We start from the raw sequence: 16909 nt of genomic DNA, 5'->3' as shown, positions 1-16909 counted from the left end.
TAGCCGACGTGGTGCAGTCGTTAAATTTCACCTAGTCAATTAACCCCGGACGACCTTTAAGGAAAGGGGGTACTGCTACTGTCCCAGGTCATAGGACAGTCCGGCCAATATCCGGCTCAAATAAATAGGATACAAAATTCTTGATCAAACCAATACGGAGAACAGTGTCCCTGACACGTGGAATGCCGTGGTAAGATCATTGAAGATTCCAAATCAACTATCAACAGAAAATCCATCAAAGATGCCAAATCATTTGTCGATAGCAACTCCAACTTTCGGCGCCCACAGTCCCACAAATTGTCGGCAGCAACTGTTCACTCCAAATGCAAATTTATGTACACAGTGCCAAATAGTGACAAATGAAATAACAAATAGTACCTAATTTGGTACGGTTCCAAATAAAACCCAAATGCAACCCAAATCCACATGTAATCCAAATGAGCCTCCTTACATTATAAAAGGAGCACTACCCCTTCTCCCAAAGCACTTGAACATTGGAGAACTTGAAATCCTAGAACTTAGAGAGAGAAGCTCCGAAGCAAGCTGAGCCTCCACAAGTTCTTCCAAGATCTCTCCGAGCATCCCGCCGGACTTCAGCAAACTCCGATCATCCCAAGTCTGATCGTCCATCAAAGGTTAGCTACCTGCAGCTCAAAGCCAACCCAACCTTCTTCTTCTCAAATCCTCTAACCCAAACCGTCCTAAGCCTATCTAGAGACTCGAGAACTCTAGATCAAAAATCTTCAAATATTGTAATCTTTAATTTCAAAAGTTATATTTCAAAGTATTATCTTTGATTGCATTATTAGTTTTTTTTAGCATCTGCATCTACATAGCAGCTTCTTCTTCTATCCTTGGATCAAAGCCTACAGTCGAGCCTCTTGATTCCAAGATATAGATTTAGTTAAGCAGCTTTTTAATTTTCTGCAATTCCATATCTTTTATTCCAGTCTATGGTTCTATTCTTTGCTTGTTTAATTTATTTAAGCACAAATTTAGCTCTGAGTAAGGTATTGCACCCATCTCAGTGTTAGTCTCCTTGCTGGATCGGAGTAAGGTATTGCACCTATCTCGTCCTGATTGCTATACAGAACCAGGAGATCACTATTTCCCTGGATTTTAGCATATCTCGATCCTGTAATCTAATTATTATTATTATTATTATTATTTTAATTTTCAATTTTAAATATCTATTATTTGATGAATTAGCAATCATAAACATCGTACGAAAAAAATAAAATAACAATAACTCCATAATTATAATTGAAACTTCATTATAGTCAAATTGTTTATTATTATCATTGGAATTTCAAAAAGAACAATTAGGAAAATTTCAAATGAGATTTCCATTCTAATAACCATATTTAAAATATTTTGGATTTAGTTCACAATCATATTAGATAGTGATTACAATTTTTTTTTAATGAAAAAAACCAAATTATATGAAAAGATTTCATTGATCGCAGTTTCCATTGATTTTGACCTGGTTTTAATTTCGATTGTTATTTCTTAAACCCTGCTTTTATGTTTAACTAAAAAAAATGACATACAATCTAGGCAAGAATGTGTGCCGTGGAATATATGACTCATGCTTCATTAGGTTATTTAAATTTTGTAGATGGTGTCACTATCAAGATCAATGTGATCAATTAGGTGTCTCCTAGAAGTTGGTTAGTTACCTCTCATTTTGTTTTAGGATTTTTCTTTTTTATGAATTATTTGTAGTGCACAGGAACGGCCGGTGTGACTGAAGCAGAATTTGGAAAATGAATTGATAGAGAACAGGTTCAAAATCACTATCAATTTATTTTCCAAATCATGTTGCAATCACACGGGCCGTTCCTAAGCACTACAAATAATTCATAGAAAAGAAAAATCTTAAAACAAAATAAAAGGTAACTAACCAACTTCTAGGAGACACCTAATTGATCACATTGATCTTGATAGTTACAGCATCTACAAAATTTAAATAACCTAATGAAGCATAAGTCATATATTCCACGGCACACATTCTTGCCTAGATTGTATGTATTTTTTTTGTTTTGTTAAACATAAAAGTAGGGTTTAAGAAAATATAATCGAAATTAAAATCAGGTCTAAATCAATGGAAACCTACATGGTAATCAATGAAATTTTTTGATATAATTTGTTTTTTTTTTTTATTAAAAAAAAAAGAACATTTTGTAATCACTATCTAATATGATTGTGAACTAAATCCGAAATATTTTAAATATGGTTATTAGGATGGAAATCTCATTTGAAATTTTCCTAATTGTTCTTTTCGAAATTCCAATGATAATAATAAACAATTCATAATTATAACGAGGTTTTCAATTATAATTATGGAGTTATTGTTATTTTATTTTGTTTGTACTATGTTTATATTCAATCCAAGACTTGGACACAAATAGTCTAAGGTCCTTGCTACTATGGGCAAACAATAGATCCTATAAAAATAACTCAAAATATTATGTTTCTGTTTCTACTTCTATCTAATGAGAACATAAATAGTATAAAAAATAGAACATATCCAATATTTAATATGTATTATATATGGGAAGGGGTTCCATGGACTTTCAAGGGGAAAAAAAAGGAGGAAGGTAGTTTTGACGATTCGTCCAATTAAGGGGTGTATATTATTCCATTAGAGTGGTCAGATGCTCTAAAGAACAATACCAGTTATTAGGTCGATGGACCAGAAAACTTTCTTCCACTATATATTATATATAACTTATTTGATATTTGATGTATAAATCTTAAAATAATAATTAAAATGAATATTTTCGAAGTGGATACAACATTATCCAATTACAATTTAGGAACAAAAAAAATGAAATGCAAAATGATAACCAAAAAAAAAAATGATTCTCCTGACAGCTTATTGATATAAATTTCACAAATATTGTATATTTAGATCCTCCAATTATCATCAACAGAACTACCATTGGAAAGGCAGATTACCATTCTTAGGTAGTGACTTGATCGAGCTTACCTCAGATAAGATGTAATGGTACAAGCACAGCTAATTCCACCAGCGTTTTTTTGGATTCACAGATTTGGAATTCCAAGTGATTTCCAATTCTGTTGGAATTGGCAATCAGAATTGGGAATTGAAGGAATGTGGGTTATTCAAATTTGAAATCCCATTATTTGGATAAATTCATAAAATCCAATGCATTGGGAAGGGGGAATAGCCTTGACCAATCCCATCATTTCATTTCAGTTCACCAAAATTCTGAGGTTTTGTGTAGGAATTTTGTGTATAAAGTATAAACAAACATTATAAACTACTCAATCTGTGTGGATTCATACAATGCATATCCAGAATCTTTTAGATGTTGAAAGACTATATTAGAGGGTGACACCATTTCCAAAACAGAGTACAGAGGCCCTCTTACAACCAATGCTCTTGTGAAAAATTTGGATGTTGTAGGTCTGTGTCTCTGAAGAACCATCTTCAACATGTCCATTCAATGACCTAGATTTAGTCAGGGAAGCCTTTTTTACTGTTTTTTGTTAAAGCAACTTCCACTGTTGCATGTGCATGTTTACAAACTGAATCAACCTTTCTCATCACTGGTTACTCAACCATGCCTATAGTCTCAAGGTTATCCAACTTCACAAGTCTTCTGTAGCTGTTCATCAAAAGTGACCAGCAAACAACAGCAGAGGCAGACATTGGAACTCCGACAGCCCACGGTGACAGACAAAATCCAGTTGAAGTTTACTATCTGGTGCCCAGCAGAAAGTTTTCCTTGAGAGGTCAATGGGCATTTATCACATCCTCGAATTCTAAAATCTGCAGCTGCAAGGGATGCTGAGTTTCAATGCCATCTCTAACCATTACATTCAAAACTCCCATGGCCTGGAGAAACGGTAATGCAATATCAACAGGAGAAGAGAATCAAAATTTGAGAGATAAAAATTAGAGAAAATAATCAGTGAATATCACTTTTCCACAGTTAGGATATCCAATGATAATTCAGCTTCCAAGTTAAGGATGATATTAGCTTATTTCTCCTAAAACATTGAAGATGAGCAACGGCCTCTCTGGACAGTTTGCACTAGCCCCAGGACAATAAACTTTTGACAGGTCAGCAGAACAGCCGCTCTGAATGTTTAGATCACTGAGATTGTTTTGGACTGTGCAATCAGACCATGGCCAATGGAGCATTTATGGTTGAAAGCATTCACAAGAATATATACAGTGAGAATCAATCTCAAAAGACTCTTTTATCTCTTTATAATCAATAGCCCCAACTGCTGCACCATATCCAGCCTATCTTGCCCTGATAATCAGGCAGCAAAGACAGTTATGGATAAGCGGAACAGTAAGTCTCAGCGAACGAACCAGGCATGTGATATGCTTGACAAGGGGGTAGTTTTCTTGGATGGGTATGTCCTGTTGTCAGAAACAGGACTGTTCTGATGTTCGGCATGGGTTTTTGTTTTTGTTTTTCTAATTGATGATTATATGCATAGCATACAGATATAAGTTTGTCCCTAGAAAAAGAGAGTTTTTTGCAACTTGATAAAATGTCTGCCGGTAACTCCTTTCTCGGCTTCCTGTTCAGGTTTGGTTTCTGCAACAACAGTAACAATTCCTACGTCCTTGGCAGCCACACTTACGGTTCCCCAATTATCACCTGTCAACATAATGCTTCGACATATCAGGCTTCAACAGGTCAGATATGGCTATCAGTCCATCTGCCTCCCCATCTACATATATCAGATCCCAGTTTGTGCCATCATTTTAGCCTCTAGTAGTTGTTCAGCATCCACTGGTATAGGTATGCAGGGTCCAACATCAGGTTTTTTATCCCCACTAATATTTCATTGTTTGGCCGGTTGCTTCATACCATGCACCACGGTTAGTAATTGAGACAAAATCCCATGCTTTCGGCCACACATTGTTCTCTTCATCTTCTCCAAATTCTTGGCATTCTCGACAATGGCATTTGCTAGTGGACGTTCTTTGCTTGGTTGAAGCGTACTGTGAGAGGGAGTCATTATTAAGTTGATAGAGTTAGTTTAGAGTTGGTTTATGTTAAGTATTTATTCATTGTTGAGTTGTTAAGTTTCTATTTTATTTATTCATTTATTTTGTTTTTTTGTAATCTGACTCTAAGTAGGTTTCTTCTTTTATTACAAGTTGTGGGGCTTTGTCACAATAGGAGTTATTATGAATCCTATTGTGGCTCTTGGATTCTCCCCAGGACTGATTCTTAAGATTCTCTGCTACCACATGATATCAGAGCAACCTATAATACCAATATGACCATGGCACTGGGATGCTGCATGTTGCATTTTGAGCCTACTTAGGAGTTTCCATGAACTGACTGATAACGCCAAAAACAAATGAAACATCTGGTCTAGTAACTGTTAGGTTGACAAGTTTTCTAACCAGCCGCATGTACTGATGTTTATCTGCAAACTCTTTATCATCGCACACTACAAGCTTCAGATGAGGATCAATGTGAATATCTATGAGCATAGAGCTCAACATCCCAATCTCGGATAAAAGATCAAGCATATACTTCCTTTGAGACAAACGGACACCTTTTGTACTACGAACAGCTTCAATTCCCAAGAAATATCCAGACATTCCTAAATCTTTCATATGGAAATGTTGATATAAATATATACCTAGGCATCCTCAATCCCGGCATTACAAAAAATAATAATATCATCCACATCCATAACACGAATAACCGGCTTCGACCCATGTTGATGAACAAATATAGAATGATCAAAGAAGCACTGCATGAACCATAGTTGTCAAGGCGCCTAGGCGAACCAAGGTGGTTGGCAGAGCAAAAATTTAAGGCAACACCAATAAGGTGCCTAGGTGCCAGCTAGGCGACCATGGCACCACTCTATACAAAACCGCCTGGACGCCTAGGCATTGCATTGACAACGATGCGTGAACCCATAATTATAGAAAACCTTACTAAGTTAGTCAAAACAACCACGAGGGGATTGTTTCAACCCATAAATAGCCATAGAAGACGACAAACCTTTTGATGCATTCTACCCCTGAGAAAAATACCCAGAAGGTTGCTCCATATCCAAAGGCCAGTCAAGATCTGTGTTAGCAATTCGGCCGAATAATTCGCGAATTATTCGGCCGAACCGAATTTTTCTGAATTAAATCAAAAATTCTGACTGAATCCGAATTAAAAATAAAATTCGGTAAAAAATGCGAATTTTACTAATTTGAATTTAAAACGCGAATAATTCGGGTCGAACCGAATTAAACCGAATTATTCGGTCCATTTAAACAATATTTAAAAAAAAAAAACAAAAAAACAAAAAAACAAAAAAACAAAAAAACAAAAAAACAAAAAAACAAAAAACAAAAAACAAAAAAAAAAAACAAAAAACAAAACGTCATATTCGCTTTTTTGACCGCTTTTTTGACCGAATCCTTAAATTAATCAATCGAATTATTCCGAATAATCCTCCGCCCGAATAATTCCCGAATCCGAATTTGCTAACTATGGTCAAGATTAACAACCAAGGATACAAGTAAATGAACTAAGTTAAGACGGGCCACCAGAGAAAAGGACTCAAAGTAGTCAATTCCATAGGTCGAATGGTCGATTGCAGCCTTTGACAACCAACCAAGCTTTCAACCGCTTAACTAGAACCATTTGGAAGATACTTGACAATATACACACAACGACATTGCACAAGCTCCTTTCTTGGGGGTCAGTCCATAAGGGACCACGACTAACGATCCAACAAGGCATCCTTTTCTACATCCATAGCATTCTTTCAACTAGGATGAGACAAAGTTTCCTTGCACGCGTTAAGCATATTCACAGTAGATACTAGGTAATGACAAATCAAAGTTTCAAAGTAAAGGAGGAAGATGTGAGACAGTAACAAACTTCGAAAAAAGTAAACAATATTAGGATTTTGAGTACAAGTTCGAATACCTTTACAAAGAGCAATGGGAAAGTCAATGGAGAAAGAATCCTCAGGCAAAGAGTCTTATGGAGTAGAGGGTGGCAGCGAAGAATCACCAAGAATAGTTGAAGTCACTTTGGGATGGCACTCGTAAACCTGCAATGACAGTGGTGGATAAGTATTAGTGGAGTCTATAAAAAGAATACGTAAAGCAATAGGTAGAGGATTGAAAAGATCAGTATACATCATACGAATCTCAGCAAAAAAGTACAGTGTAGTATAAAAAAGGTGACATTAACACTGACAAACTACTAACATGTGACCGAATCATAACACCGATAACCTTTTTTAGCGCAAGCATAACCAAGGAAAACACTAGGTAGCACGTGAAGATAATTTATCAAGATCAGGGAAAAAATTATGAACAAAACATGTACAGCTAAACACCCGTGGTTGAAAACCAAAAATGGACAAGTAAAGGAAAACCACAGAATAAAGGTGATGACTCCAGCAAGTTCCTACACCCCACCCGCTGGAGCAATGTCTATCTCCCCAAATCTAAAGTGGCCTAGGTCTTAGACGCATCAAAGATATCAACTCACAGGCATTCTTAAGCTCATCTGGAGGGTGGTGACCAAACAAAACAGCATCTGAGTCTCCTGGGTTTATTCTGATCTTCTAAAGCATGATTCCCTATGGATCACCTCCCCTGGACCAGATGCATCTTGGGTCTGGCATGGTATACTTGGCTTAAGACCCTTGGCCATGGATGTCATCTCGTACTCCATTGGTAATGGTGCCTCTACGTCCCTCTGGCTTGACCCACCCGCCCAGCGTGATTCTCCATGTGGTAAGCCCCAGGATTATCTATTCCTCGGGTATTGATCGATCAGCTATTATCTCTTCCATCATACTCAATGACGACTGGGCCCCCCCTCCTTTGCCTCCCCCTCTAGATGACATTTGGGCCAACCTTCCACCTTCCCCCGGGGTGTAGAGGCAGAGAAGATTCCATCCTCTGGAAGCCCTCACCTTCCAACTTATTCAATTCTTCATCTGCAAGAACTTCATCAGACCTTCTGCCCCCCTCATCCCATGGTAGAATCTCCTTTGGTTTAAAGGCCACATTCCCCGTCATTGTTTCACCACCTGGCAGGTCTTCTCCAACTGCCTTCCCACGCAGTCCTACCTCATTTATCGTCACACACAGGTTCCTCCTGCATGTTGTCTATGCTTGAATGGCAAAGAAAACGTTGACCATTTGTTCTTTTCTTGCCCCTTCTCCTCCACCATCTGGAAAAAAGTTCTCAGCCGTTGTTGGCCTTCTAATAGGAGAGTTCTCCCTTTCTGTAGGGAATGGGTCTGGGTTAACATGACATTTCGGGGCTATAGTGTCATTGCTAGGAAACTTGTTTTTTGTGCTACCATTAACCACTTCTGGATGGAGTAGAATCTTCATAGATAAACTTCTGATTCTCGCTCTTATGACACGATTTTGGAATGCCTTCTACTTCAGCGTCAGCACCAAGCATGCCTACCTCCCCACCACATGATCAGAGATTCCCCAAGGAACAGGCTCACTATTGTCTCCTGGGGCCTCCCATCTAGATCATATCTACTGCTCCCTCTGATGGATTGTATTCCCATGTAGTGTCCCCCTTTTGTATGGGCTTCGCCATTTAGATTGCCTCCTTGTGAGGCTCTCCCCCCCCCCTTTTTCTTCTTCCCTCCCTTTTGTATATTCTTCTCCTTTAATCTATTTTATTCATCCAAAAATAAGTGATTGACTTTCAAGCACAACAGGCGGCATACGGTTTATCAAATAGCAAGCAGTGAGAACCAAGGTTTTAAGTATCCTAATGCATTTATCGATACTGAATGATATGTATTGTATCTTTAAGGCATTGATACATTAGACACTAATACTAAAAAAGGGTGTACCCAATGTCAAAGGCTCCCTCCACTGCAAGGTCTAGGGAGGGTCATAATGTACACTACCTTTCCCCGAATGATTCTTTACTCTCTCTCTCTCTCTCTCTCTCTCTCTCTCTCTCTCTCTCTCTATCCTCTCGGTCTTCCTGAAAAGAGTTCCCCGTAAGAGGGACGGTCAAAACAAGATTATGATTTGCGGTTTCATCAAACGGGATAAAAGATTTTGAAATACGCCGATCATAGGTCAACGGGTCAAGAGAGGGTTGGTCAAGCTGACTTTCGTTTCCTCTATCCAACGAGAGGAGGAGAAGCTGACTCGGCTTGTTCTAATTGACCCGGTCACCACTAACCACTCTGACTACCGCTTTCACTATTATTTAAGGCCGATGCAAAACCCTACTCTTGGCTTGCTTTCCATCCTTTAGCCCTTGCTTCAGCAAGACCGCTAGAAAACCATTCCTTTGCTGTCTATTCATTCCACTCCGACGCTTACCCGACTGGGTGATCTCTATCCAATTGCTATTTTCTTGTATGTATGCATAAAAAGGGGATTCCTTTCTGTTTCATTAATTTCATTTCGTTTGATTAATGCGGAGTTCCTTAAAAACTTCTGCCTTCTTTGAAATATCATGAACAGTTCCTGTAGGTTGAGCACCTTTTTCGAGTAAATATAGAATAAGGGAAACATTTAATTTGCGAAGAGGCTGTTTCCCAGCTCAAATCCGTGACCTATCATTGCACTAAGGTCCAGCCTCTCGATACGACACTGATACTATACCTAAAAAAGTATTGACCGTATCGTGTCAATATCTGACCCAATATGGTTAATACTAATCGATACTCTCGATATATCTCTTATAAACTATATAACATGATCAATGACTACAAAACACTCACCAATAGCTCATATAAGGTATTCTTATCAATTTTGTTTTGAAAAAATCAACGTGATTCCTTGCTTCTATTGTCAAAAGTGACTCTAGTAGTGTTGATTTCATCATTGTTTGGTAGTGTTGATTTCATCATTGATTGGTGATTAAACAACCTGCAATCACCAGAATTGCGCAAGAACATTTTTCTATCAAAAATTGGAATTCTTTGTCCAATTATTGATTTTTAGTGTGGTTTTTTTGCAATAGATCATTAGATTAGTGAAAAACTTAAATGATTAAATCAAACTATTTTTTTATAATGATGTGTATTAGTCATGTAAGAAACCTCTTCCTTTATACATATACAAGTGAATGCACCTGTCTTGTCATACTTTGTTCTCCTCTCTTTATACATGATATATTTTACATAGCACTTATAGTGTAAAAAAAAAAAAAATGTACCAGTGCACGAGTGTCCCGTTACTACAAGGTCTGGGAGGGGCAAATGTATGTAGCATTATAGTGTTTTATGCTTTAAAATTGTATTTCACATCCATCCTAAGCATTTATTTCATGTGTATCTTAGCATACCTTACGTCTCTTTGATACGATGTGATACAATACGTCACTTCTTTTAAGATCACTTTCCAATATGATAACCGATGCCGATGCTTTAAATATTGATGAGAACAACACCACTCCAATAAAACTTTGGAACATGCATATGAAACATGAGGAAGCGACCAATTTCCAGGAAATACCGGTTTTACTCTCATCAACACCATTATGTTATGGAGTATATGTACAACTAGTTTGATGAATCATGCCATGAGCCCATGATCAAAACAAAATTCAAATATTTCACGTTGGATATATTTTAGAGCATTATCAAAACAAAAAACTTTCATTGACACAACAAACTGAGTTTTTATTTCATAATAATACTAATTAAAACAGATAAATATCTGATCGTTCTTGTAACAGACTTACCCAGTCAATCTAAATGATCATCAAAAAAAGTAACAAAAAATATAGAAACCCCAACTGACTCTTAACACGACATAGACCCCAAACAATCTAATGAACTAAATAAAACAAAAGGAAACTTAGAGAAGCATCATTAGGAGGGAACAGGGTACGATGATGCTTTCCAAGTTCACACCTCCCATTAAAGTCGAGAGATATTCTTGCAACTGGGAACCATACGATGGGGGTATGGAAAGAGAAAGATGTCCCGACCGGTAATATCACTGAAGAGGAGAAAACACACTAGAGGAAGTAGAAGAAACGGTAGGAGCGACAGCATCAAAGTAATATAAAACCATCTTCTCACGACCTCCATCAATCGTCTTCCTTGTCTAGAGATCCTAAAAAACACAAGATAAAAGGTGATTGAACAATTTAATGATTTAGTCAATTAACAAACAGAGAAAATATATATGGGTAATTTAGGAATGTGGAGAACATAGTTCAATATAGGAAGAGAAGATAAAGAAAAACAATCGAAAGCAGATACCTGAGTAGACGAGCCTGTTGGAATACTTGTAATAGGAGTACTTTAGAAACTGTATTATGTTAAGTTGTCCTATTTTGTATTCTTTTTTATTTCTCTTTCACTTCCCTTAGGGAGGGAAATGTAATTTCCTTAACTAATTAGTTGGAACTAATATAGGTGAAATGAACTAAGAGCTTATTCATGTTTTGATCCTCATTTCTCTCTCTCCTCTCATCTTCTCTCCCTCTCCTCTCTACCTCTCTTCTTCCTTTCTCCTTGGTGTCTAATCTTACTCTTCTCAACTTCCAACTTGGTATCAGAGCTGCAAGGAGTTTGAGAGTTGACTAAGGTTCCATCCTCTCATTCTTTAAGTCTCTTTTGGAACCCTAGAAAATAAAGGGATCTAATGGAGGCTATACCATGTAAAGAAATTCAACAAGGTGACCTAATGGAGCTTTAGAAGCATCTTGAAGATTCTTGGAGGGAGAGTGAAGCATCACAAGGACCTATTGGAGCTCAAACCACGTTTTTGGTCCCTATCAAGCATTACCACCAGCTTCTCATTGGAGCTTCTCTTTCTCTCTCCTCAAGTGGCTGTTGGGGATGGGGCTAGGCTTGTAGGTTTCGCCCAAGGCCCCTTGTTTGGCCATCCTAAGCTGAGGTTCATGACTTGTGGTGTTGTTTGAGCACAACTCAGAAATATGCTTGCTGCCAGGTATCGCTAGTATCCGGTTTTTTTGCATTTATGGTCTGAGATGACCTATATGGCATTCTTGGGTTGTTGTTTGATGAAGATATCCTATCCTATGATGCGTGTGTGATATTGGAATGAAGTACTACAGTTACTAGTGGATTAAATTGGTTTATCAAGTTTCAAGTTTCTTTTGTTTGCTGGAATTTTTTTTGGTTCCGAGAAGACAGTATTTGGGTATTGTACTACCCCCTGTTTCGGATCTCCAACCGTGGTTGTTTAGGAGTACCCACTCACCATGTCTGACTTCACTGAATCTTTGGAAGCTACATCGGCTGGGTCGAGTAGTACCAATCTCAGCCAGATTGTCTTTGACAACCCCACCACTCAGATTTCCCTTGTCAAGTTGGATAGCACCAATTACTTGACTGGTCACACTCTGTGAAGTTATCCTTCAGGAGTTGAGGGAAAATTGGATATATTAATGGGACTATCAAGGCTCCGCTATCTCTAATCCAGAATATCATAAATGGGAAACTGCAAATTCCACTACTATGACTTGGCTCCTTTTTTCCATGAAACTTGAGATCGGTAGAAGATTTATCCGTAAGGAAACTGCTCTAAGACCTATGACAGGGTGAGTGACTCTGTTAAGGTCTATCAACTCCTTCAAAAGGCTCTCTATGAAGCAGGGAAACAAGACTATCTCTGACTAGTTGTAGGACTCTGGGAAGAGTATGATCATTATCGGGACCTTCAATTGTCTAATCCCGATGATGAAGCCTAGGTCTAAAGGTCCCTTGAAAAGGAGAGAGTTCTCATCTTACTAGGCGGGTTGAACTCGGATTTGAGCAAATCCGGATACAAATTTTGGGACGGTCACCCCTTCCATCCCTTGATGAGGTGTGTACCTACTTATTGAGTGAGGAGACTAGAATACGTACTATGGAGTCTACTCGACCACTTGAGCGCTCTGCTCTTTCTTCCATTGCTCACAGAGAATGGCGTGGAGGCAGCCGAGGGCAAGGATCATCTAGTGGCGATGACCGGGAGACAGTGTGATCATTGTGGGAAACCTAGGCAAACTCGAGACAAGTGTTAAGTGCTTTATGGCCGTCCTAGTACACGTGGTGGATCTACTAGTACACGTGGTGGTCACCAAGGTGGGGCTACAGCCCATGCTACTATGACAGAGACTGATCCTCGAGGACCCTCACATGCTGATACCAGCTCCTTCTCTAGTGATGATATTGCAGTGCTCCGCAGGTTCATGTGTCAGCTTGATAGTCCATCTACCTCATAGGATGCTTCAGCTTTCGCTATACATGTCACTTCATCTGCACCTTCCACAACTCCGTCATGGGTTATTAACTCTGAGGCCACTGACCACATGACTGGTACGTCTCATTATTATGATTCTTACTTCATTTGTTGGGGTAAGGATAAGATTCGGGTGACTGATGGGACTCTTTCTTCTATTTCCGGTAAAGGCAGTATTCCCATTAGTTCGTCTATTTCACTAAAATCCATTCTCCATATCCCTAACCTTACCTTGAACCTTTTGTCTGTGAGTACTTTGATTAACTCTTTGAATTGTTGTATCACTTTTTTCCCTTCCTACTATCTTTTTCAGGATTTGGTGACAAAGAGGATTATTAGCAGTAGATGTGAGGAGAACGGACTCTATTGCCTTAAGCCACAGTTATCTTTTTTCACTACACCAGAGTCCTATGCATGTGGTCGTAGTGATAGAAGTTCTATGGATTCTGTGATGCTTTGGCATCAACATTTGGGACATCCCTCTTTTGTTGTTATGAGGAAACAATTACCTCATTTATTTACGTCTTTTTCTTCTTCTCATGTATTTCATTATGAATTATGTACTTTTGCTAAACATTGTTGTTCTTCTTATCCCTATCATGGTAGTAAATTTGTTGTTCCCTTTCACATTGTGCATACTAATGTCTGGGGACCTTGTCCTACTACCTCTTTATTTGGCCATCAATACTTTGTTTCGTTTATTGATGATTTCTCTCGTTGCACTTGGACCATTCTTATAAAACAGAAAAGTGAGGTTTATGATGCCTTTAAAAACTTTTATAAAATGATCCACACCTAGTTTGAAACCACGATCAAAATTGTCCAGTCTGATAAAGGGGGGGAGTACACGTATGGTGGTCTACGGGATTTTTTCACTAACAATGGTATTATCCATCAGCTTGCGTGTGTTGACACTCCTCAATAGAATGGGATGGTTGAGAGGAAAGATCGTCATTTGTTAGAAGTTGGTAGAAGCCTTTTATTTGGTATGCATATTCCTAAAACTTTTGGGTCTGATGTTATCCTTATTGCTGCATTTCTCATCAATCACATGCCTACCAAAATCCTTGGGTCCCAAAACCCCGTTGCACTCTTGTCCCCTCAATCTTCTGCTTTTTCCCTTCCTCCCCGGGTGTTTGGTTGTATTTGTTATGTGCATGTTAACAAATCCTCCCGCACCAAACTTGATCCTAAGGCTCTTAAATGCCTCTTCCTTGGGTATTCTTCTACTACCAAAGTCTACAAGTGTTATCACCGTTCCTCTCGTAGGTGATTTCTTTCCAAGATGTCACCTTCCTTGAGTCTATGCCTTTCTTTGCATCCTCTTCAGGGGGAGAATGGGAATGCAAGTGAACATGCTACTGATGCTATTCCATTTCTTACTCCTTTCTCTTTTGATATTGGGAAACATAAAGAGATGGATGATGTTGACACTGTGGAGACTAGTGGGCCTTGTACATAAAAGGCACCGTTTATTGTACACACAAGAAGGACAAAGAAGACCTGCCAAGAGTCCTCTTTGGATCCACATTCTGAGCTTCCCATTCCTCAGTCAGGTAACATCTCCTCTCCTCATTTAGAGTTGGATCTTCCTGTTGTTGTTCGTAAGGGTAAGAGAGCTTGTACTAATCCTATAGCCCAGTTTGTTTCCTATGATGCTCTCTCTCCTACAAATATTGCCTTTATTGCTACTCTTTCCTCTACTTCCATCCCTAAAACTGTTATTGAGGCTATGACAGACCCCAAGTGGAAGCAAGACATGGTTGAGGAAATGATGGCCCTTGAAAAGAACGACACTTGGAAACTGGATGATATCCCCAAGGGAAGAGTTCCAATTGGATGTATGTGGATGTATACAATCAAGTACCAATCAGATGGTGCTATTGAGAGGTACAAGGCAAGATTGGTGGCCAAAGGGTACAATCAAGTATATTACCAAGAGACCTTTGCTCTTATAGCCAAATATAACTCTATAAGAGTTCTTTTATCTGTGGCGGTAAACAGAAATTGGCCTTTATATCAGTTAGATGTGACGAATGCCTTCCTCCATAGTGACTTAGAGGAGGAAGTGTATATGCACCCCCTCCTGCTTCAAATTTCCCAGTAGGTTATGGTAAGGTGTCTCCTAAGGAAAGCTCTATATGGCCTCAAGCAATCACCAAAAGCTTGGTTTGAGAGCTTCAAGCAGGCCATCTTGAAGAATGGGTATTCTCAGATTCAAGCAGATCACACATTATTTGCCCGGAAAGGTAATGGTACCATCACAACATTGATTGTCTATGTTGATGATATTGTGGTGACTGGAGATGACAGTGAGGAGATAACTAGGCTGAAAGCCTACTTGGACAAACAATTTGAGATTAAAGACCTAGGACACCTGAAGTACTTCTTGAGGATTGAAGTGTTAAGGTCTAAGAAGGGAATTAATATTTGTTAAAGGAAATTTGTGCCAGACTTGTTGAAGGAAACAGTGATGTTGGGGAGCAAACCGGCAAGTTCTCCGATTGAGCAGAATCACAAGTTAGGAGAAGACTGTGGTTCTTCTCTTGTTGATGCAGGCAAATACCAAAGGCTAGTGAGAAAACTGATATACCTGTCTCTGACTCACCCTGATGTCACTTACGTAGTGGCAGTAGTGAGCTAATTTATGCATGCTCCCAAGAGTGGGCACTTGGAGGTTGTGTACCGCATCCTCAGATACTTGAAGTCCTCTCCAGGAAAAGGACTCTTATATGCCCAGAACAATCACTTAAGGATAGAAGGTTATTTTAATGCTGATTGGGTTGGATCTATCTCTGATAGACGATCTACTTCCGGCTATTGCACATTTGTGGGTGGTAATTTGGTTACATGGCGGAGCAAGAAACATGTTATAGCTAGATCTAGTGCAGAGGCAGAGTACAAAGCAATGGCTCATAGAGTTTGTGAACTCATTTGGTCGAGACAACTGGTTCTTGAGTTGGGATATGATAGTAACGGACCTACGCATCTCTATTGTGATAATAAAGCAGCCATAAGCATTGCCCACAATCCAGTGCAACATGATAGAACAAAGCATATTGGAGTGGACCGGCATTTCATCAAAGAAAAAATTGACACTAGCAACATTTGCACGCCCTTTGTGAAGACAAGTGATCAGTTGGCAGACATCTTCACCAAAGGACTCATTCCTCACCAGTTCAATTCCCTCTTATGCAAGCTGGGAATGCATGACATTTATTCTCCAGCTTGAGGGGGAGTGTTGGAATACTTGTAATAGGGGTACTTTAGGAATTGTATGATGTCAACTTTTCCTATTTTGTATTCTCTTTTATTTCTCTTTCACCTCCCTTAGGGAGGGATATGTAATTTCCTTAACTAATTAGTTGGAACTAATATATGTGAAATGAGCTAAGAGCTTATTCACATTTTGGTCCTCATTTCTCTTTTTCTCCTCTCATCTTCTCCCTCTCCTCTCTACCTCTCTTCTCCCTTTCTCCTTGGTCTCTAATCTTACTCTTCTCAACTACCAACTGATATCGACTCTAGAAGGGTGATTAATATTTTGAAAGGAATAAAATACATGGGACTTACCAGTCATATGAGAGGTGGCACCAGAGTCGATGACACACGGTGTAGAAGAGGAGGCAAGAAATGCACCAATACCTGAGTAAGCAATGGTAGCAGTGGATGTAGATGTCTCAATTT

At 38.8% G+C, this 16909-nt stretch overlaps 1 protein-coding gene across 4 annotated transcripts in view; it reads right to left on the bottom strand.

Moving 5' to 3' along the window:
- Nucleotides 1-3175: 3175 nt before the first annotated feature.
- The window catches only part of LOC122057575 (protein REVEILLE 8-like), a 62517-nt gene continuing 48783 nt past the window's right edge, over nucleotides 3176-16909 (bottom strand). The window contains exons 8-10 of one of the 4 annotated variants that reach the window (XR_006133569.1): nucleotides 16796-16867; nucleotides 6942-7068; nucleotides 3176-3805 (exon numbers count right to left, since the gene is read on the bottom strand). Coding sequence is in view for 2 of the 4 variants with exons in the window: in XM_042619721.1 (XP_042475655.1) it covers nucleotides 11058-11083; nucleotides 16796-16867 (98 nt within the window). In the remaining 2 variants the exon portion in view is untranslated. Of the gene's footprint in view, nucleotides 3866-6941; nucleotides 7069-10916; nucleotides 11084-16795; nucleotides 16868-16909 lie in introns of those variants that run through there. The other 3 variants (XR_006133568.1, XM_042619721.1, XM_042619722.1) reach the window with 3 other exon arrangements.

The sequence above is a fragment of the Macadamia integrifolia genome, chromosome 12 (assembly GCF_013358625.1).
Source record: "Macadamia integrifolia cultivar HAES 741 chromosome 12, SCU_Mint_v3, whole genome shotgun sequence".
NCBI lineage: Eukaryota > Viridiplantae > Streptophyta > Magnoliopsida > Proteales > Proteaceae > Macadamia > Macadamia integrifolia.
This window is presented reverse-complemented; position numbering and strand designations above follow the sequence as displayed.